This window comes from Protopterus annectens, chromosome 10.part0 (genome assembly GCF_019279795.1).
Source record: "Protopterus annectens isolate FY-2018-M chromosome 10.part0, PAN1.0, whole genome shotgun sequence".
In the NCBI taxonomy this organism is placed as follows: domain Eukaryota; kingdom Metazoa; phylum Chordata; order Ceratodontiformes; family Protopteridae; genus Protopterus; species Protopterus annectens.
Window position 1 is genome coordinate 53,189,443 of NC_056744.1, and position 23,897 is coordinate 53,213,339.

The 23,897-nt window shown below is 42.3% G+C and overlaps 1 protein-coding gene across 2 annotated transcripts in view; it reads left to right on the top strand.

Annotated features, from left to right (window-relative positions):
- The first annotated feature begins 1,790 nt into the window (after window positions 1–1,790).
- The window catches only part of LOC122812941 (cytochrome b-245 chaperone 1), a 209,844-nt gene continuing 187,737 nt past the window's right edge, over window positions 1,791–23,897 (top strand). Inside the window, exons 1-2 of one of the 2 annotated variants that reach the window (XM_044085014.1) lie at window positions 1,791–2,141; window positions 16,766–16,873. In XM_044085014.1, the coding sequence (XP_043940949.1) occupies window positions 16,786–16,873 (88 nt within the window). In that variant the 5' untranslated portion in view covers window positions 1,791–2,141; window positions 16,766–16,785. The remainder of the gene's footprint in view (window positions 2,142–16,765; window positions 16,874–23,897) is intronic. The other variant, XM_044085013.1, reaches the window with a different exon arrangement.

Sequence of the window (23,897 nt, forward strand, 5' to 3'; positions counted from 1 at the left end):
CATATTTTGGTGAATGTAATGAGTTGGCAAATTTTAGAAATTCCATACAGAGTACTCTGTCAGAAATGTTGAGGGAAGCAAATGTCTGTAAATAAGGAAATTATTTTTTTGAGCTATGACACAAAATCTGAGCTGCCTAAGCATCACTCTTGTCCATGTGTTCAGCACATGGAGCAACGAGCACCCCTAGAAGCACTCTTTACATAGTAGTTTTGAGGTTTTATGGTGTTAGGCTGCTAGCTCTGCAACCATCCCTCCTCAGGGGGTTTACCACACACTCACACCTAGGGCCAATTTAGAGTGTCCAATCCTCCTACTGCATGTTTTTGGAATGTGGGAGGAAACCAGAGCATCCATAGAAAATCCATGCCAATGCAGGGAGAACATGCAGACTCTGTACAGAAGGTATACCAGCAGATAATTGAACTGGAGAATCTCTTGCTGTGAGGCGACAATGCTAACCACTGCACAACTGCACCACCCTTGCCTAAATGTAGTAAGGCCTTATTAAGCTTAATTCTGTTGGCTGCCAAAAGAAGCAATTATTATTAAATGGAAATCAAATACTAAACCAACTATATTTGAAGTTCTGACTATTCCAAAAGGGTAAGTGAACTGGAAGAGGATTCTTCAGAAATGGAAGGAGCAAGTTAGAAATTAATGGAATCAGTGGGAACAATACATGCAGAATATTGCTCAAGGAGGAGGAGTGCAGTTTACAGCAAGTCAGGAACTGAACGATGTATGTAAGGTACTGACAAGTTGTCATAAAGAGAGAAAACATGTAATGTATAATGTGTGTAAATGGAAAAAAATTTAATGTGGTTGGTTTTCTTTTGTATTAATGTATGTGCGCAACATTCCATCTCTTAAATGAGGAGCACTGCCTCTCACGATGTGGAACAAATGGGTAAAATGTGGAACACCTTCTGACAGCTTACTAACAACTTCAACTAGGAAGGTCGCAGGATGGTTAAAATGTGCTACTTTATACATATAAAAAGTTATTTTGTTGCATTAATATGATTCAATACTACTTATTATGGATATTGTGTGACAGACCCTTTCAACGTGGAACTTTAAGGAACATGGACTTTTTAAAACCTAAAATTAGGAATGCTCCTCGTAATGAGGTACACTTGAGCAGTGTGGATTGCACACCTTCACCTTAGGCAATAATTGCAAAAATGGGAAAAGGGTTTGAGGATGGATGAAAAAAATGTGAACCTCTTAGAGTAAGAAATCTGGACAAAGTCATGAAATAAAGTGGTACAAATAGGGACAATTTTTAAATATTGCTCTTACAATCTTAGAAAGTTGATAGAATAACAGGTTTTGCATTAGCATGAATTTTCTGAAGGGCATGGTCTAAAACTCAAATGTCTGTCATTATTTTCTAACTTTAATGATTTGCCACTAATTTGCCAGAAAGCAACAATTCGGACCAAATATGTAAGGCAAAAATCTGGACATTCTGCGAAAATCTGTACAGTTGAGAGGTATGATAAGGGACGCAAAGGATCAGACTGGAGGACAGTTTTTAAAGTGTTGCTCTATAATTTAGAAAATCCAACATTTTGCCAGGCACAGGACAAAATATAAAGCTAAACCAGGGACGCTCTGCAAAATAGGGAACAGTTAAGAAGTATTTGTAACTACGTGACGCTGCCAGCTACACGCCCTGCCCACGACTGCAAACTTTGTTCCAATTTGTACTGGCGTCACGTGGACGTCTTGAGGCGTCTTTCCTCCAGCCTTTTCCCTCCTAAGTCTGCTGTATGTCCGCATGTAAAAAAAAGGAAGCGCGAGACACCCGGAACTTGCCTCGTCTCTCATTCACAGCGTGACAGCGCGCCATAAGACGCGCATCTGTAACTGCGGGAGTAGAAGCTGTAACTGTTTTTATGGTGGTAGAAGTCTTGTAAACGGTCTATCTTTTTGAGGTAGGCAAGCAGATGTTCTTGCCAAGTTAGACTCTTTCTTTGTGTCGGAGAGGTATTCCCTAAAAGTAATTTTGACCGAAGGGTGCTGGGGGTCTTTAAACTGCCCACAGCTAATCGTCGGGCGGTGTCACTTCCCTTTTCTGGTGCCCAAGATTTCACGGTCCTATATAAACGCATACAGTTACAGGTGGGTATAAGGTAAGCTGAAAATGCTGTGTGCTCATTGACTGCTTTCTGTTGTTTGGCGCTATCTGTTGGGTTAGCTCGTGCGCACATTGGAATCGCAGTTGTCCCTATACTGAAGCTAAGAGCTCGTCTTTATGACAATGAATCATTGCTCTTTTGAGATGAATGTTAAACTGAATGGCGTTTGCTTTGAGTAACATGGTCCATGTGTACCGTGGAGGTGGGAATTGCAACATAGTATTGCAAACTCAGATTTTGCATTAGTCTTTTTAAAGCAGGATCATTGTTTTACGGTTTTTAACAGTGTTATAATGGCTGTTTTCTTCACTGATGCAATTGCCCTTACTGAAGCAAACACAAGCCTGCAGATATACACATTAAGACAGCGATGCCTGCAACGGCATTACTGTACCACCCTGGTACTCCATCAGGGTAGCTTTACACACCCACCCTGTGCGCATACCCAAGTAACTGCTGTGGTCAGGATTGATTTAGCATAGTGACTGTGGGCTGGAGTTAATGAGGACAGTTTTCCTAACCTTAAAACAATATATGTGAATGGTGAAAGTATATGTTGTGGTCTGTGTGTAGTTTTGCAAGGGGTAGTGAGTTTTCTCTTATAAGGAGCTGTCTGAAAGGGCAGCAGCCATTAAAGTCATCAGTTAATTCACAGCTGAGGAAGAATTATGTGCACTAGGTATTTGTCTACTTTCCTGTTACAATTTATTATTTGTATTCACGGATGAGGGGCCTGATAGGTATAGAGTTGCTACCTTTTCAAACGCCCAGAGTGGGACATTTTTTGTAATAACGTGAGATTTTGCAGGACAAAACATACATAGGGCCAGTGCAAGTACAGGACTTCACTTTTTAGCCCAAATAAAAGTTTACTATGGTAGCATCTGAGTTGTGTATGCTATTTCATATAACGTTTAGGAGTTTCAGTTACATATTATCTGTTTTATGCAACTACTAAAGAAGACTTGCGAAATACTTTTTGACCTAAAATCTCAGGACATTTGCCATTTTTTTTGTTTTTCTTCACAGGATACGATCTGTCCAAAGAATAGGTATTGAAAGACTACTGATTTATTTTTGTTCATATATTCTAGTTTTTCCATAGGTACATTCTATTTTACTTAGTGTCTACTCTACTATGATACTAAGGACTGTTACAGAACTTAATGGTGTAAACTGTTCTAAAATAAAATGAAAAACAGTTCCCTACATTTCTTATTTGTAAGTAGCGGTAGAAAATACATTTGTAAATCAGGCAGTAATGGGTGGGTAGATCCTTGCACACTTTTTTGCAAATTGGCAGGCGGTCTTTTCCAAGTCATGGGACCAGCAGATTGGTTTGGCAGGATCCCTTCAGGTGAGGGGACTGCTTACAGTTCATGAATTAGTTTGTTAGTTTTTTTGGCCCACCTGGTTGGTACTCCTTCCAAGCCTGGCCTTTCCACCCATCTGTTTGTTCATTCCTTTGGTGTTCTCATTGACAAGCCTCCAGTACAAATGTGTGATGTTTTTATTGGATAAGAAAGTGTTTATTCTCATCCTATTGGAATAGAAGAAAATTATGCTGTATAATTGTTCATATTGGCATATACAAAATAGCTCAGTGTCAGCAAAAAGAAATGCTTCCTACTATATTGGTTGACTGTCACAAAAAGTGCCTTCAGTAATCCCTTCTGATATCTTTTTCAAAATTTAACTAAAGGCAGGTGATATATAATGTGTATGTGTCTCTCCCATACCAGCTTCTTCCTCTCATTAATGAGCCTCACTGCATTCCCCTACTCCACAAATTCCTTAGGCCTCAATAAACACTGTTCAAACACTGGGTAATTGTGAACAGTGAGTGTTTTCCCCACTGGTCCATAACTGCAGTTGGACCTGATGAAAAACTTACTAAGTGATTTTTCTTTCAACGTCTTCAGCCATCTTAATGCAGTGGGTGGGGTCACCTGCCAATGTTTCTCTTAAAAAAGCTTCTGATTGGTGAAAGGGATGTGCAGGTAACTCACTATCAGATCTGCTAGTAGAATATGAAACAAAAGTCTTATTTTTAAAACTCTTGACAAATTGTGAATAAGCTGTCCTGTGTTAAAACAACACTGTGCCAACGAGGTAAACCACGACCATATAAAACACAAATACCTCTTAAAGAATTGCCCAGGAAACAACCTGTAGTAGGACAAGTTTAATGGTACTCCAACAGGTTCTGATGAAGGCCTGAATTTGTATGGACGAAAGCGTTTGACTGAAGATTTTAACTGTGAAGTACCATTAAACTTGTCCTACTACAGGCTGTTTTCTGGGCAATTCTTTAAGAGGTATTTGTGTTTTATAACCTGTCCTGTGTTGATAAACCCTCTCGGGCACCTTTTTTTTAGCTTCCTCTTACTGAGTCCACTGGTATTAAAAGGTGAAAGTACTAAAATACTACCACTGGTGATGTCTTTTTTCTGCATCTGTCCTTTAGTTGTGTTTTTCAAGTAAATTAAGAATTAAGTAGCCAGTGTGAGCACATATCACAGATGTTAAACTATGAAGATGCTACCCATAACATATAATCTTTTTCCAGCTGTTACAAAGTATTACTCACAAGCCTGTGTGTTATCTTCTTAACAAACAGTAACAACTGTTCTAGGTTATAAGTAGGCAAATGTTCTGAGACACGCTTAGCTGCATTTAAAATATGCTTCCATTATTCCATTTTGAAGTAGTCAAGAATTAAGAAAATGCTGGCAACCTGCCAATAGTAAGCATAGCATATTGCTACATTACAAGGTTTTATCTCCTGAGGATTTGCATATTTTTGCTATGAACAGTGAGTGCATGCATAACATTATGGGACTACGTCTCGGCAGCATATCCATTGGGCATTTAATGACCACAAAAGCTTACAACAACACACACACTTTTGTATGCATGATGAAGCTGTATCGTGGTTATTATAGCAATAACCCACGCCTGGGTGTGGGTAATGCTGGATTTACCCCCAAACAAAGCCAACCGTGGGTAAATACAGCATTACCCACACCCAGAAGTGGGTTATTGCTATTATACCATGACATTATTTAAGAAAAGAAACTATTACTTTTCTTAAATAGTGGCATAGTATAATGCCTGTTTACTGCCCTTCCGCAGATGTCTGGCGTCCGCGGCAGTTCTGATGTACTCAGAGCTGTGGGCAAAAGCAACGGAGAAAGCAAGATCTCCGTTGCTTTTTTTTTTTACTGTTTCGCTATGTTAAATGGGTTTAACATCACGAGACAGCTTTAAAATAAGCAACGGAGATGTCCGTTGCTTATTTTAAAACTGTCTCGCTATGTTAAACCCATTTAACATAGCGAGCTAAAAGCAACGGAGATCTTGCTTTCTCCGTTGCTTTTTAAACCTGTCTCGCTATGTTAAATGGGTTTAGCATAGCGAGACAGCTTTAAAATAAGCAACGGAGATCTCCGTTGCTTATTTTAAAGCTGTCTCGCTATGTTAAACCCATTTAACATAGCGAGACAGTGTTTTAAAAGTAGAGTTATACTAATGGAAAAAAATCCGGGCGACCGGACCTTTTGCCATTAGTATAACTCGATTTACAATGTGCACGCTGGCCAATCAGCGTGCAGGTTTTGGGGTGGGTCATGGTATAATTTACTTGTTTATTGATTAGCCGGTGTGAAAGTTTTTCTTCTGTTAATAGCAGTGTCTGCTAGAATGACAAATCGTTAAAAGTGCTTTATGTGACAGTAATCATTATGTTCCCGTTTTCTTGTTTGAAACTGGCATACTTCCTTGAAATGTTATTTATACATGAAATAGAAACTGAATAGTCTACAATTTTAAAATAAAATTTCCTTATGATAGTACATTTCTTAATATGATACAGTTATTTAAATTCTGTTTACATGGTAGATGAAAATGAAATATCCAGTCTGCAGTTTTAAAACAAAATTTCTATTAATGGTAATTTAAAAATGTTCATACGGTATTTTGTGTGTGTGCGTGTGTGTGTTGGGAAGGGGTGCATATATTCGTTGTGAATAATTTAATTGTAACTTTCTTTTTCTGAAAAATTTCCTTTATTGTTTAGGCACGTTATGAAAAGCAGGTGTTTACCTAGAATGGTAATTAAGAACGTTTGTCAAGATAAGCTTCACTGACTAATGCTTCAATGAACCTTGTGAAAGCTGTCTTTTTGATGGAAGACTTCCTCCACTAAGTGCATTTGAAAATTGGAGAAAAACATTTTTTTTGTCTGGGTGAATGTTTTAGTGCAAGTGTATATCTTAATATGTGTGTGTTTCTCAGTACTCTGAGACCACCCCAGTGGGACAAATGTCCCTTGACCTTTCAACATGGAGTGACCTTAAAGATGATTATACTGATTGGATGATGTCGCCACACATTAAATAAGTTTGATGCAATTATAGTGAGTATATACTTTTAGTGTAAGGGTCCAAGGATGCACACCTTCCAGCATGGGAGAGTTTAGAGGGGTCTCTGCCTCCCACCATACCTATCAACTCTCACCTACAGAGTTAAGGATAAAGCAGAAAAGAACTGTGATAAAGGTCACAAATTAGGCACAAATTTTAAATGCTGGTCCTGTTAACTTAGATTTTCCAAAATTAATTTTAGCAGGGGTGGGACAAGTGTTGCAAAAGTAATTAATGGTGACCCTCCAAAATCTATACAGTTGAGAGGTATGACGCCACCATAAGAATACTTTTGGCAGGTCAGTTTTGCCAGTGTGTGTTAGTTAATATTAATACTACTTTGGTGAAATTACCTACATGAAACCGGAGTATGATGTGTTGTAATTTGAATTTGTTTTCAAGTCATTACAGCACTATTGCGAGCACTTCTTTCTCTGACATCATGAGCAGAGACTATTTCTGGACAACGATGCAGTTGGTAAGGTAATATAAAGGTGAGCATGAGGGTAGAGACAGTTCTCTTTTCTCCCTTGTGGAAGTATTTTCCCGTACGTAGTGGCTGATATTAGATACCGTTCCACTTGGGCAAAAAATTGATGAAACAACAAAAATCATTTTGAAAGTCAGCGCTAATTTTCAGCACTTCATAAACATTTAACATTTTAATGACTCTCTGAGTTTAGAATGTGATGGTGAGCACAGAGGGAAGGGCACCATTAGTCAGTATAATTTTTAGAAGCATTAAGAGGCTGTTCATATTTTAACGTGACACACATGGAAGTTGCAACAGTCAGTGCAAGTTTAACCTCAGACAGGTTACATTATTTCCAGGCAATATAAAACTCCTAGCATGTGATATCTGCATTATGTACAGATTACTGCTCTTAAAATGTGGGTGACAGAAGAGAAAATTATAAGATATCTACAGTATGTACAGATGGATCTACTTCGTAGTATCGAAATTCCAAAACTCCAAGACAAGACTCACTAAAGTTAAAATGCCGAACTGAGTAATTATTCCCAGGGCAAGTAAACACTTGTCTAACACCACATTAAAACACACTGCAGTAAAATCCACCTAGGTGGGGGGCTGTGCACCCCACCCCCCAACTATATATACTGTGCCAACTCCAGGACTGCACTACAGTGGGGAAGAGGGAATGATTCCCCATGTTGGGCAAGTGTTTACTTGCCCTGGGAATACTTCGCAGTTTGTCATTTTAACTTTTGCGATTCTCGTCTCAGTGATTTGGAATTTCGCTATTCCAAAGTAGACCCGTACAGAGTACTGCTCTTAACATGTGGGTCACACAGGCAAGGTCCGCACTCTTATGCTGATTTCAGACGGTATAAAATAGTAAATGTAGTAGGAGAGAGGAGGGTAAGGGGCATAAATAGGAGGGTAAGGGGGTATAGATAGACCAGGTAGTTCATTACAACCTAGGGACATTCCATTTACAAGAGGCAAGGAAGGTGCAGCAGAGGCATGAGCCGAAGTACATCGGTGTAGAGATTTGCTTGGAAACATGGCGCTAGGTAATGTGGTTATTGTAGAAGCATTTGTATTTGGATTCTTTAAGTTGGTATCATTTGAAGTGTTGTCTGAATCACTGGTAGGGTCATATTTTTGAAACTCGTTGAAAGTAACACCATTGTATGGTTAAGGAGTGCAGAATACTTTTCAACAATCGGCATGGTATAAAAGGTGACTGTGCCATCCAGCCTGCTCCTAACTTCATCCAGATTGCAGCATGGATGGTACAATGTCACACAGTGAGACTTTTATACGTCTGGTGCCAGTGTGGTTTTTAATGACATGGAGATACTAATGCTTATTGCAATTAAGCAGAAATTACATGAAAAAATTAATTTGGGACACAAGATGAAAAGGAGCATGAATTTGTATTCCTTACCTGTGATTCAGCTTATCAGTATCTCAAATAATTTTCATGTATCCAACATTCAGGTTCCTTCAGGTAATAGGAAGCCTCAAATTTGCTTGCAGAATTTATTTATTCATTTTTTGTTTAGATCTAGTCCTTTGCCTATATTCTGAGTTCAGGTAGGTGGTTCAGAGATGTCATTTTCATGTATCCGTCATTTCAGGTGAAGCCCCATATTTGCTTGCAATATTTAATTTATTTTTATTTAAATCTATGTCTCTGCAGCCTGAGCTCAGGTAGGTGGTTCAGAGATGTCATGTAAGTAGTCAATTTATGTATTTCCTCCTCTTGGTGATCCACTGCCGACTCATAAGTATAAGGAATGCGCAGTGGTTTACCAAAAAATGTAATATTTCTATTACTGAAAACAAATTGTGTATTTCCTGCTAAACATGCCTTATTTTGTATTCTGTTCAGACCATCTATCCACTGACTAAGTTAGTTCTCAGGCTATGATCCCTAGTTTCAGTGTAATCCTATCCATAGCACTGATGTCACTTGTTGTTATTTGTTAGTTGTGCTTACGGTGGTGTACTTATTTCTTTATTTTTTTTTTAAATCAGGTTAAGTGGACTGATTATGCAAGGCACCAGGTAGAAGTGTAGCATGCATTTGCACGTGGGAGAAAGATTTAATACCCAAGAATACTGCTGTGGTGGTGGGGAAACATGCTGGCTCCACAGAAACACTGAGTGGAAAACTGGATTAAATCCCTGGCCTTGGGGCTGTGAAGCAGCAATACTAACTGTACAGCTGTGCTGTCCACTTCCTTTATTTTAAAATTTCATTTTTTACACATACGTTCATGCAAATCCATAGTTTTGTTACACATTTGTTACATATACCAAACAGATATAAGATCAGGTGGCATTATTAAGATCAGAGTTAGACTAGCTGTGCTTGTTTGTAGTGCATTTCATTGCACTGAGTGTTAAGGTGAATTTTAGAGGGTTACATGCCAAATAGGCTAAGTTTTTGCAAACTAGTTTACCTTTCATTCAAACTGGCTGGAGTGCATAAAATAAAATTAAAAAAATGTTTACTTCTCTGCTTAATTTTGTTTCTGTAGTATGCGTTGCTGTAATTCCACCATTGTAGTACTGTTGCAAACATCTGTATCATGTAGTGGAAATTAATATTTTGTAAGGAACATTGTCAGTTGTGGTAAACTGATTACATTGTTGAGAAGCAGAGTTGTACATTACAGTATTATAGCCAAGTATGTCAGGTGCTGAAAAATTGCTGTGATCTCTGTTTGGCTAATCAACTCAAAGTTTAGTAATTGATAACCTATAATCACCACTCACTGAACTGTTTGTTTGTATTTTACGGAAATAACATTTTAGTTAATTCTGTCCTTTCATGACTTCTACTTTCTTAATTTGAAATAACTGCATAAACAAGCAGAAAAAAACTTTGTTTACCTCTATTATAGAACTATTTTCCTGAATTTTTTTCTACACATTTTATTGCTATGCATTGGAAACACTCCCAAAAACAAAGGAATATGTTTTGGTTAGGAACATGGGAAACATCAGAACACTGTACTTTACAAATGTTTGCTAAGGCCTTTAATACTCAAACTATTTATTTAGAGCTCATTGCAGAAATAGTGTATTTAAATCTCCTCTGAACTGTACACAAAATGTATATTGACTTGTTTATAAACAGACGCGTATTTTTAATGTTGAATATGCTATAGGTATAAAGAATCTGTTTTTTAAGGAAACTAGAATAGAATGTAGTACACACACACACACACTCTCTCACTCTCTTTCACACACACACACACTAAAGTGGTATGAATATTTATGTGTTAAACTTTTTCTAAACTGCAGTCAACACTAATAAAATAACAGGTGCCTGTGCCTCAGTATAAGAAAAATTATTGTTGTAGCCTACCCAGAATTTAGTAATGCACGCAAAACTTGAAATCTGAAGTAGGAGATTCATTTGTCTGCAACCTGTGGGTTATGGATCCGATATCTGATCCGAACCGGCATGGTTTTCCAGCTATGGATCCGAGCTCTCAGCTCCTCCCCTCACCCATAATGCCCTGCTCTCACTACATGACCTTAGATCTAGTTTGCCGCGCTGGTGACCAGATTGGTTTTCTTGAGCTCTACAGCTAAGTGGTTTTATTAAGACTTTCTAGTGCTAAAATTTAACTTTTTTTGACAGTTTTGTGTGAAAGTTTAGGTTCCCCTTTTTGTAGTTAAAGTTGTTAGTTTTATTAATCGTTATATATTTAGTTTCCCTCCCCTCGCTGGTAGCGTAGTGTGTGTTTGGGCCTGTGTTGTGTGACTAGTTTACTTTTACTATTTTTAGATTAGTTTAAGTAAAAGCTAGGCTCTTAGGATGTCTGAACAACCTAAGGCTATTTTTTCGAAGTGCTCCGAGTGTGGCCATAAGCTTTCCCCTGCTGATGGCCACACTCGGTGCGTTCGATGCCTTGGGGTTGAACACCTCACTTCTGGATGTTCCATTTGTGCAGGGTTCAACACCAGGGCATTGAAGGAGCGGAGGTCTAAGCTGGTCCTGGCGGGACTTTTGCCCCCGGACTCGGCTCCGGCTTCCGCTCTTTCGGGGGGTACCGTGTCTACGGTTCCCTCCTCCTCCTGGGACTCAACCTCCCTGTAGTGGTTTGGAGGAGAGGGAAGCTAGAAAGAAGGACCGGAGGGAGAAGCACCATAAGCGGCGGGCCGAGACCTCTGTTTCGGCCCCGCCTGCCAAGCGGGCTTCTCCACCGGCCTCCTTGTCTGCTGGTTCTCCCCCTCCTCGGCTCCGGTCACTCGTGTGCTTTTCACCGGGACCTGAGGAGGAGGAGACCCGATCTCCGTCGAGGCTATCCAGGAGGCACTCAAGGCCTACCTCGGTAGCCTCGTCGAGATCGACTTATAGTTTATCGGACGCTGATCTGGACCGGATGATGAGAAGGTTCATCCAGGCCCAGATGCAGATGGGAGTGCTCTTGCCTCCCCACCCTCTGGGGGGAGCTCGACCCCTTTCTTTAAACCTATAGCTCCTTCTCCGACCCGCTACCCGGGTTCGGAGCAGTTGGAGCCGAGCAGCTTCGGAGCCGGGGGTGGGTCGGCGCCGATAGTACTCGGTACTTCGGATCCGACCCTGCCCTCGAGTGCTTCGGATCCGACCTCTCGGAGCCTGGATCCGAGCTTCGGATCCGGGGGATCAGTGCTCCTTCGGCGCCGTCTGTGTCGGAGCGCACTGTCCCCTCGGATCCGAGCGCTTCGGCGCCGGCTCCGATCCACTCCTCGGATCCCAGGGGGAGCCGATTGTCAGATCCTTTGGTCGAGGTCGGCTCCCCCTCGGCTTTTGATGTAGTGGAGAGGGCCCTGTTGAGGGTTTCCGGACCCCCGGCACTTGCTTCGGCTCCGTCCCGCGCTCCATCTGCACTGGGCCAGGCTTCCACCATCCGGCCATTGGGACAGCCCGCTCCTTTGCCCCAAGTTGTTCCTTTGGAACAGGTCACTGTTTGCGAGGAGTCCTCTGACAGCCCCCCGGAGGATGCCCCCCGCAAGCATACGTGCAAAAGGAGGCACATAGACTCCCCCGAGTCTCTCACCGAAGACACGGACTTGGAGGAAGGGGAAGGCTCCCCAAGATCACCCCCTGAGGATGTCTCATTTGGAGACATCATGGAAATGCTCCGCATAAGGGGGGGAGTCTGCCCCCAAGTCTTCCTCGGACGAGTCCGTGTTCTTGGAGGCATTTGAAGCGGGCCCGTCTACCTCTTGGGTGTCCCCTCCTGCCGACCCCCTGGTGGACCTCATTACCACCAGGGCGTGGAAGGAACCGGACACCGTGGAGCCAATCCCAAAAAGGCCCGACCGTATACTCAGTCCCCTGGCTGACCGTGCCCATTGGAGTAAGGGGCCTCCGGTAGATGCCATGTTGACGGCGGCTGCCACCAAGAGGGAACTTGCTCAGGAGAGTCCCTCAGTCCATCCCCCGAGCAAGGAGTCTCGGATGATGGACCGCTTGGGGAAGCGGATGTTTAGTTCAGCGACCTTCTCAGTAAGGGTGCTGAACTACCTGGCACATGTGATTAGGATGCAGCGCGATCTTATCAAAGAATACGCTGCATCCCCCAGGAAGTCCATGTCGGAGGAGGACAAAGTGTTGCACTCCACCCGTATGGCCACTCTCAGGTCCGTCACTAATACCTCTGTGCGGTTACTGTCCCATGCTACGGAAGGTGCCGCTAGAGCCGCAGGGGCAGGCCTAGTTACCAGACGTCAGGCCTGGCTCTGTCATTGCGATTTCACGGAGCCCTTCAAGGCGTCATTTGCGAATGCCCCCTTCGATAGTTCTGCCCTCTTTGGCAAAACTGTTCGTGATACCTTGACCCAGAGCGAAAAGGACGGGAAGACGCTGTCTGCCTTCGGAATCCGCTTCTCTGTGCCCCAGAGGCCCTATTCTAGGAACCAAAAGGGCCAGAAGAAGATGTGGTTCCGGAAGTCGCAGCAATCCCAACCCGCTCCGGACAACCAGTCCTTCCGTGGCAGAGGAGGACAGGGAGGACGCCGCCCCAGGGGCAGATGGGCTCCCAGGAACTTCGGGTCCAGAGAACCCTTCTCTGAACGGCCCGAGCAGCAGCCCTGAAGGGTTGCCCGGCTGCTCCACTCTGGAGGCAGTCGGGGACGTTCCGAGCACCTAGCGGCATGGGAGTCCATAACATCAGACCGCTGGGTCCTCCAAATCATATCCAGAGGATACCGTATCCCATTTCGTCACATGCCAAAATTGAAGTCCCTCCCCGACGTTCCACCCGGTCAGTGGGAGGCCGCTTTGGCAGAAATTGGCCATCTGCTAAAGAAAAGAGCCATCCAGCCCGTCCCCTCAGACCAGATCGGATCAGGGTTCTACTCCAGGTTCTTTTTAGTGCCAAAAAGACGGGGGATCTAAGACCAATTTTAGACCTTTCACTCTTGAACCTGGCAGTTCCCAAGGAGAAATTCCGAATGGTTACGTTGCAGTCTATTCTCCCCCTTCTGGGAGAAAATCACTGGATGTGCTCCATAGACCTCAAGGATGCGTACTACCATATACTAATGGACAGGCGCTCCAGGAGGTTTCTCCGCTTCCGGCTGGGAGCCAGTCACTACCAATTCCGGGTCCTTCCCTTTGGTCTCACCACAGCCCCCAGGGTGTTCACCAAAGTATTAGCAGTGGTAGCGGCCCACCTGAGGCTTCAGGGGGTGCAGGTCTTTCCTTTCCTGGACGACTGGCTTCTCACCGCCCCAACAAGGCATCTACTATTATTGGTGCGAGACTCCTTTCTCCATCTTGCTCCCCGTCTGGGCATCACAATAAATACAGAAAAATCCAACCTAGCACCCATGCAGTTCATAAATTTTATAGGTGCCAGGTTAGACACGAGACGATTAAGAGCCTTCCTCACTGCGGACAGAATTCAGAATCTGCAGCTCCAGGTGCGGGCCATTCTCCACTCCAGCTCAGTTCCGGCGGAGTTGGTCCTGAGGGCTCTAGGGTCCATGGCGGCAGCGATAGCGCTTCTTCCTCTCGCCAGGTTCAATATGCGCATCCTTCAATGGACACTCCTAGTTCAGTGGTCGTATCTTGCTCTTCCTATGCATCATCCCATTGCGATCAGCAAGGCTTGCAAGCGGTCCCTCCTGTGGTGGCTACACTCTCCAGATCTCCACGGAGGCCGCCCCTTTTGTGCTTCTCCCCCTCTCGCCACGGTGACCACGGACGCCTCCCGCCTCGGGTGGGGGCATTTTGCAGGCCGGACGGTCCAAGGCACGTGGAACGATTCAGAGACCTTACTGCATATCAACGTTCTAGAGATGAGAGCAGTGCTCTTAGTGTTGCTAGCACTTCAGGCCTTTCTTCCCTTGGGAACAACTGCGATTCAGTCGGACAACATGTCTGTCGTCTGGTATATCAACAAGCAAGGAGGAACCAGGTCTTACCCTCTTTGTCGAGAAGCCATGAGAAAATCTCCACCAACCGCTTTCTCATAGCAACGCATATTCCGGGTCGGTCCAACATCCTTGCGGACAAACTCAGTCGCACCATTCTCACCCCTTACGAGTGGTCTCTCAATACTCAGGTAGCGGAACGCATTTTCGCATGGTGGGGAACTCCTTGTTGCGATCTTTTTGCGTCTCCCTCAAACACCAAGTGCGACAGTTTTTTCGCTCTAATACCTCCTCCCGGAGGTACCCCAAGAGACGCTCTGGTGCATGCTTGGCCACCCGGTCTTCTTTATGCTTACCCCCCCCTTGCCTCTGATGCTCCAAGTTCTTCAGAAAGCCTCTCGGTTGGGGTGCAGAATGATTCTCATTGCCCCATTTTGGCCTCGACAGATCTGGTTCCCTTTCCTAAGGTCTCACTCAGTGAATCCTCCTTGGATTCTAGATCCCATTCCGGATCTGATATCTCATCCATCCCGCTTATCAACCCTGAATCTGGACAACCTGAAGCTGACTGCTTGGCTGCTCCAGTTCCACTCCTGATCAGGACTCCCGGTATTTCGTCCCCAGTTAAGGCCATCCTGGTGGCGGCTCATAAACCATCCACCAGGAAAGTTTACCGCAGCAAGTGGAAACGGTTCTCCTTGTGGGCGGAGCGGCAAGGTCTAAACCCCTTCACAGTTCCCCTTCCTCTGGTGCTTGACTTCTTAACCACTCTTTTTAATGATGGTGCCAGCAGTTCCATGGTCAAAGTACAACTTGCGGCAATTTCTCATTATCATATTGGGCACGACTCCAGTCCACTGATGTCTGCCAAATTGTGTAAGATTTTCCTAAAAGGTACTTTTCTTCTCAGGCCCCCTGTAAAGCAAGTGGTTCCTCCTTGGGACCTTTCTTTGGTCCTTCAGGCCTTGACCGCTCCCCCCTTCGAACCGGCGGCGACAGTAGATCTGAAATTTTTATCTTTCAAGACGGCCTTTTTAGTAGCCATTACCTCGGCCAAGAGAGTTTCAGAACTTCAAGCCTTATCAGCCAAGCCTCCTTACTTGGTCTTTCATCCGGACCGTGTATACCTCAGGACCAACCCGTCCTTTCTTCCTAAGATAGCTTCTGAAGCAAATATTAATCAATCCATTAACCTCCCTGTTTTCTTTCCTAAATATCAAAACAAGGGTGAATACAAGCGTCATTCCTTAGATGTTCACAGGCAACTTAGATTTTATCTAAACAGGACAGCTGGTCATAGGCAATCCGACCAGTTGTTTATTTCCTTTGCTAAATTTAATTTGGGCAAGCCAATTTCTAAAGTCTCATTATCACGCTGGATTTCACAGTGCATCTTATTGGCTTATCAAGCTTCTGGAAGGCCCGCACCGGAGGGAGTACATGCCCATTCAACCCGGTCAGTCTCTACCTCGGCGGCCTTTAAGGCTAGGATTCCTCTGGATGATATTTGTTCAGCAGCCACTTGGGCTTCATCTCATACCTTTATTTCCCACTACAAGTTGGATATTACATCTAGGGGTAGAGCATCCTTTGGCTCCGCGGTGCTCCGGAATATCCTTCCATGATGGCCGCCCAAGATTCAGGTAGCTGGGGACTCTGTCCCACAGGTTGCAGACAAATGAATCTCCTACTTCAGATTTAGAGGTTATGTACTCACCATAACGTTCCATCTGAGTAGGTGTATTCATTTGTCTGCAACCATCCCGCCCTCCTATCCCCCTGGCCTTTTCAGTTTCCTGCATATTATGTCTTACCCTTTTCAGGGTGTTCATGCTGTTGGCAAACTCGATCTGAGGTCATGTAGGGAGAGCAGGGCATTATGGGTGAGGGGAGGAGCTGAGAGCTCGGATCCATAGCTGGAAAACCATGCCGGTTCGGATCCGATATCTGATCCATAACCCACAGGTTGCAGACAAATGAATACACCTACTCAGATGGAACGTTATGGTGAGTACATAACTTCTAATTAATGCCTTGCATTTGATTTGTTTATTGGATTAGTGAAAGTCCACATTTGTATTGAGGTGTATTTTAAATGATGCAGAGAATTTCTACATAGCATGTGAATATGGCAAACTGGTGTCAGTTATGTTACACAGACTGACACTGCAGTCAGTTTTAGCAAATGTTGATAAGATGGTTATAGTATGTGTTTTTTTATTAAAACCGATTGCAGCATCAGTCTGTGAACTATGCCTGGCATCTGTTTGCCTTATACAATATAGTTTCTAGTTATGTGGCTTTTTCTAAATGTTTTACATTCATTTGGTTTCTTTTTTTATTAGTTACACAGTGCATTCCCGAGATGGCATACATGAAAGTTGAAAACCATTCTGGGTCAGTCCTTCATCTGAAAAGGTCTCCAGGTATGAGATCCTGGGCATTACTAGTTGGTAAGTTATTTCAGCTTTATTTCTCTTCCTTTAATAAATTAAACAATAAAAAATGTTCTTTTTTTTAAGTATTGTCTTCATTTCTTCACTTGACTTGGACATGATATGCAAAACCTTTTATTTCACAGAGTACACTAACAATAATAAGTAAAATGATAATAACAAACAACATTTCCTGGGATCCTAAAGCATTTTCCTTTTTTGTACTAAGAGCTGTGTGATCCTCATGTATATTAATTTCTTGTTGTGTTAAGAGGATTTTTTTTAAACCAGCCTTCTGATTTTATGCTGCTCAGTGATTGCTAATCCCTGGCCCTTGAGAATTTCTTTACTGGAAGGGTTACTGTTCCTTCCCCTGTTATTACATTAGCTTCAGTTTGAGATAGTGATGCATGTGGAAACGTCAATACATTTAGTATATTAATATATAGAGTCCACATGTAACAGAAGAATTGTTATATAAAGAACATTTTTTGCCCAGTGCTTGCATTGTTGTTTTAATTGTGTGGGCTGTTTGGTACGAAAGTGGCTTGAGTGATTGCTAATTATAGCACGGAGCCTGTGGTGGAAGTTAACTTTTTATGACTGCTTATCACTAGTGTTGCAGACGGATATATATTATTTTTTTCTGTGTATCTCTCAGATGTTTATGGCCCACCAAACAAAAAACAGTAATATAAAATAGTGTGCTTGATGTAGATCTGTATACAGTATACGTAGAGAAAGGAATACTATAAAATTTACTTTTATTGTTGCAGAAGGGAGTAGCTGAAAATTAAGTATAAATTTCTTAAGTCTGTAGGTACTGTAGATCAGAGGTGTGTTGTACCTTTAAGAGCCATTCCAGTCCGTGGGCACGTGGATATAAGTACTGAGCACTTGCAAGCAAGAGTGCCATTTTGAGTGAGCAGCCAGAGTGAAAGCATGTACGTGTATAGCAATCAGTTAGTCAGTTAACTAATTCATTTAAGTTTTATGTTCCAGTCATCCATCCTGATGTGTTTGTGTGTAAAAAAACTACTTAAATGAACACCCAAGCCTCATCGTCTTATTTGAATACACAAGACGAGCAACAGGTGGCAACATCTGAAGATATTAATTTAAGGGACCCCTTTTTTAAACTTTTGCAGTCTACTGTACAGTATCATTTGTAAAGACAAATGAATGTATCTAAACGAGGGGACTTGCACGTCAGCAACATAGTGTTCATCAAACGTGTATACTGCTTTCTGTATAACAAAATAACAAAAAACTCAAATATTTGCAAGACATCATTTGGGGGCAGCTCACAAGAACTGAAAAACATATATATATATATATATATATATATATATATGTAAACAGTAATACCACCCCCTTTACATTCTTAAGCTGGCATTAGCTAATTATATTCTTGTTGCTTTTATTTAATTAGCTGTTTTGGTAAAGTTTGTGTGTTTTATAGATTTTAAAATATATTTGCATTTATGTAGTGTTTTAATTTTCTTTATCATATTTTTCACCTTTACATCTTGCTTGGTGCTTTTATTTAATTGGGTTTCTGTGTTTTGTTTTACTTGTGCTGTATGTATGCAGTGTTATACTTTTGTGTACTGTTTGTTCAGGTTTACCACTTAGATAAAACAATGTCTTGCAGAGGCTTTCATTTGCATTTTTATGAATGTGCCATTGAGTGTGTGAGTGTGTATGCTTGCTTGCACTACTGTGTACACATGCACTCACTAATTGGGTGCATGTGTATAATTTGACTCCTAGATAAGAATGGCTGACTTTTTTTTTCTCTTGCAGTTGGGACATGGCAGTGGGTTTTTTATGTTGTTTCCTGTCCCTTCTTACATGACTTTGTTTCTTGTTTTTGGGCTTATGCTTTCAATTTCTTCAGGAGGTAGCATTTTTGTACTGTTCTCGATTCTTTTACGACTTCTCCGCATCACTAAGTTACTTTTCCTTGAATGTCATGTGTCTGAGAGACACAAGATACCAGAGAACAGAACACTGATCGTGATCACATATATTTAACATCAACGAGTAAGTACTTATGCTCAAAAGCTGTTATATACACTTGTTAAGGATAATTGCCCTGCTCTAATTACGTTCATCTTCAGCTCTAAAATAATAATGGTGTCCTCATCTTGTAGACTTTCAGCCACTTCCTGATCAGGGGTTAAAGAAAAATAAAAAGGGCAAAAGTGGATATTTTTAAATTTTGAGAAGCCCAAGTCTAGATTAACCCAAAAGATACAATTATTTCGGCCTAATAACATTTAGTGAGTTTCATACCTCTCAAACTCTAAGGGAAAGCAGTCTGGAGAAAGCCAAAATTAGGGACAGATTTTAAATATTGCTGTTATGATCTTAGAAAGTTGCTAGAATGATAGGTTTTGTTCCAGCAGGCATCTTCTTAAGTATATGAAGTCTTCTTCAAATAATGTCATTATTTAGTGACTTCATTCCTCATTGATTTTCTAGAAAAACACAGATTTAATGAGGAGCAGGCCAAAATATGAGACACAAATCTGGACAGGTGAGAGCTATGGTGAGTTAACAGGTTCTAAAATGGAAGCAAGATTTACATATTACTATTTTTTCTTGCCGATTCAGGCTACAGATATCAATTCACCAGGCACTAAATGAGTGTGCTGCCACCTTCAATCTATCTTTTTCAATATCCATCTTAACTATTTAAGAGTCACAGGAAGCCAGAGCCTTTCCCAGGAGACAATGGGCTTAAAGCAGGAACCAGCCCTTAATGGGATTCGGTCTGTCACAGGATGCATGCAGATTTGCACAACACACACATCTAGAGGCAGTTTGTGGCACTCCTAATTCACATGATCATTTCTTTGGGATGTGGCGGGGGAACCAGAGATTCCACTAAAAATCCATGCAGACATTCCTGGAGTTCATAAACTCAAATGCCATGGAACAACTAGTCACCATCTCCACAAGAGGTGAAAACATACTTGACCTCATCATCACGAACATGGGATCACAATGTTCAACACCAGAAGTATTACCCCTCACTGGTGAGATCAGATCATAAACTAATCTCACTGGAGGTCCTCATCCCGCCCCCACCTGAGATAAAAAAGACCACAGTGAAGAACTTCTCAAAAGCTGACTTCACACTTCTAAAGACTAGTGTGGTCTCCTTTAAGGCCCCCGAGCCGGCGGTAAACATTACCCAAGCCGCTGAATCACTTACAAACGCCTTCTACCAGCACCTACAGGACTGCATGGATCAGGCAATCCCAAACAAAACAAAGACTCTTTGTACCAAAGGCAAGCGTCCAGTCTGGTGGACCCCAGCCATAAACAAGCTCTACAACAAAAGGAGGAAGCTACTACAAAATAGAGCAAAATCCTTAAAAGGTAAGACACCTTTGATCACTATAAGTAAAAAACTAAGAGCTCTCATAAAATCATCCAAGGCAAATTTTGAGAGAAAAATCGCTAAGGACTCAAAAGACAATCATAAGGCCTTCTTTAGCTATGTTAGAAACCTGGGAGGAAACTCCCAGATATGCTCAGAATTAGTTCAAAATGATGTGAAAATTACTGAACCTACAGACATTGCCAATATACTGGCTGACAGGTTCAGTGCAAACTCTCCCCCCCCCCCCCCTAAAAGGAGAGATAGCTATACCAGAGGATTGTAGCCCCCCAAACATCTCTAACGCCCAGGTGAGAACTGCTCTCTCTAAGGCGAAAAACACAGCATCCATGGGACCGGATGGTGTCCCCGGCTGTGTGCTCCACGAACTCAACGAGGAATTAAACCCGCAGTTAGAACAGTTGTTTAATCTTAGCCTCACCTCAGGATACACTCAAGGAGTGGCGACGGCAACTGTGGTCCCACTTCACAAAGGCAGTGCCTCCACCGACCCTGGAAATTACCGTCCCATCAGCTTGACAAGCCTGATCTGCAAAGCCATGGAGAGGATCATAATGGAACTCATAAATAAAGACATAGGGAACTTGCAGACTTTGGATCCAACCCAGTTTGGCTTTGTCAAAGGCAGATCATGCCTTTTAAACTTGGTCGACTTTTTCGAAACAATCACCAAGGCCATTGATGAGGGAAAGGCAGTCCATACAGCCTACCTCGACCTGGCAAAGGCTTTCGACACAATACCCCACTCAGGTATCGTCGAAAAACTCATCAGCTTAAATGTAAACCCATACATCACAAGATGGGTTGCAAACTGGCTAAGTGACAGAACCCACAGGGTCAGAGTTGCTGGCGCCATGTCAGACTCAAAGCCTGTCACAAGTGGGGTCCCACAGGGCTCAGTCCTGGGCCCACTCTTGTTCGGCATCTACTTTTCTGGAGTACAAGCAAACACAGGAGGGCTATGGCTGACAAAGTTTGCAGATGACTGCAAACTGGGCGCCATAGTCGAAAACACATCTGACACAGATATCCTTCAGAAGGGTCTCACAGAAACGGATAACTGGTGCCAGAGCCATGGCCTAAAGTTAAATGCCAAGAAATGCATAGTCATACCCTTCGGGAAAAACAAGGTTACCCCTAGCTGCCATATAGGTGGCAATCCACTGAGCACAGAAGAAGTTATCAGAGATCTGGGGACTCAGGTTGACAGTAACCTATCGTTTGACACTCACGTTGCTAAAGTAGTTAGGAAGACCTTCTACATTGCCCACCTGATTATGAAGGGATTCACATCTAGATCAAGGGAGGTCATCGTCCCCCCTGTACTCATCACTCATCAGACCAATGATTGAGTACAATGCTCCATTCGGAATGTATCTGACCCGACACCTGCAGCAGCTGGAAAGGCCCCAAAAGTTCCTCACCAAAAGGATAAAGGGTCTCAAAAATATGTCTTATGCTGCCCGACTGAAAGAACTTCAGCTCTATTCAGTCGCTTACCGCCTGCTCAGAGGTGACCTGTGCCTGACATACAAGGCCATGTCAAACCCAGATTTGATGAACGTGCTTCACCTCAAAAAATCTAGATCCCTCAGAACTACAAGGGCGGGAGACTTAAACCTTGACACGGTCATTAATAGGACATGCTGGAGGGACAGATTCATCACCCAAAGACTCCCTATGCTGTGGAACAAAATCCCGGTACATGTGAGGCAGAGCACGTCGCTGGCCATGTTCAAGAGAAATCTTGACCAATGGATGGGAGATCGCAGATATACCCCAAGGATTACCTCAGTGTCTCTGCTTGACAGAGGCACAGCAAAACAATGGGCATAGTTTTCTTCAAACTAAAGGGGTGGCGAAAGCCACAAAAACTCTGGGCTAGGCTTATAAATGCCCTTGGGCAGATAGCCTAGTACGAACCTATGAACCTATGACAAAAGGAGGACATGCGAACTCATGTTTTTAATGAATGTTGTTTCCTTACTCCTTGTACAGTTCTTCTGAGCATATCTAATTTTCTTTACGATCATTTCTGCATTGACAAAATATTTTTGTAACAAAATTACCTATTAACTTTTTTAACAGATTATCCTTTTAAAATGCAGTATATTACATTTGTGCACATAAACAATTTTTACTCTGTTGTTGGCTACTTACAGTTTGCCATCAGCTGCATGCAATCTATTGGGTCTACTGGACCTGCCTTTGCCCCTGCCAGCCTAAACCTGACTCATGTCAGGAACCAGTGAGGACCCTGAGACAGTGTTGGACTGCTTTTGGGGGAGTGTTTTTCTCCTATAAGGCAGGTGCAATAGGTGTCAGTGCTGAACCTCTCCTCACTTCTGTACAGGACTGAAGTCAGCAGGATGCCTCAACAGCCTTCAGGTAGCACGTCATGGTTGCTTTCCCCAGTCTCCATCAGGGAAACTGAAATGAGACAGCATACCCCGAGTGTGACTGATACATGCAAGTGTTTCTTTGTGTGTTTATATATACATACATACACACATACATACATACACATGCTCAAAAAGCTATACCGATTGTTTGAAAATGTAAGTAAATTAAAAAAAAATAACTTACATTTTTTAAATTACATGTAAAGCTTGTCAGATAAATTTCCAAATGAATGTGTTTTCTCTGCTAAGACGTACAGTTAAAAAAAAAAAAATGTATGTGCAGCAATGAGACAAACTGAAACATATACAATGAATAATTCTGGTTAAAGAAACTCGAGTAATGGAATGGATAATGCTTTACTGTACTGTCATTGTATACTATTTGCCTAAGTAAACTTGAAAGTATTGCTTTGTGCCTGACCAATCAATTAATTCACACTGGTAAATTGTTTTAGCTACTGGTTTGCATAATGTTGAATTTCTAGTTGCCTGCTGACGTAGCTCCTGGTTAACTGCCAAGCTTTTAAGTACAACATATGCCTGACATATTTTTGGAAATTATTTTAAACTTAATTTGTATACTTTGAAGGTCCCTCGTTTATAATCATGCCAATGATTTTGCTGTAAGGCATTTAGTGCCGGTGTCCTTTGGAATAAGCTTCAAAATTATGCAGTCTGGTTGCAACTGAGTTTTACATCTAGAATCTCTTTTCCTGCTGCTGTTAGTGAGGGTGGAGCTTGCACATTTTAACAGCTAGCATCTGTTTCCTGGACTTGTTCATTTATCTTTTTTTTTTTTTTTTGGGGTTAAGTAGTATTGCTTCTGTAATTCACACACCATTTTTCCTTTAGATTCCTGTACCATTTAGCCATTTGCTAATATGCAGCTCAAACATAACTTAATGGAGAAATGTGTATGTGCTAAAGAACTTAAAATGTGCATTTAACGTCTTTAAGGAATGACAACTTATTTGTGCGTTGCATTATTTATGATGCTAGTTATATGAACTGCATTGTGGTCAGCCACTGTGCGAGTAAACTATCCTCAGGCCTTTTTTACTGTAATGATTTTTGGCATTTATATTTTGAAAATAACATGCATAAAAGTAATATAGTAAAGCAGCAGCAGTTCTAATGGAATAAATTTGAGCATTCAGATTCAGAGTGCACAGAAGCTGCTTGCTGTAAACCTTAAATAGCTTCAGCCAGTACTGTTGGGCTCTTTTCT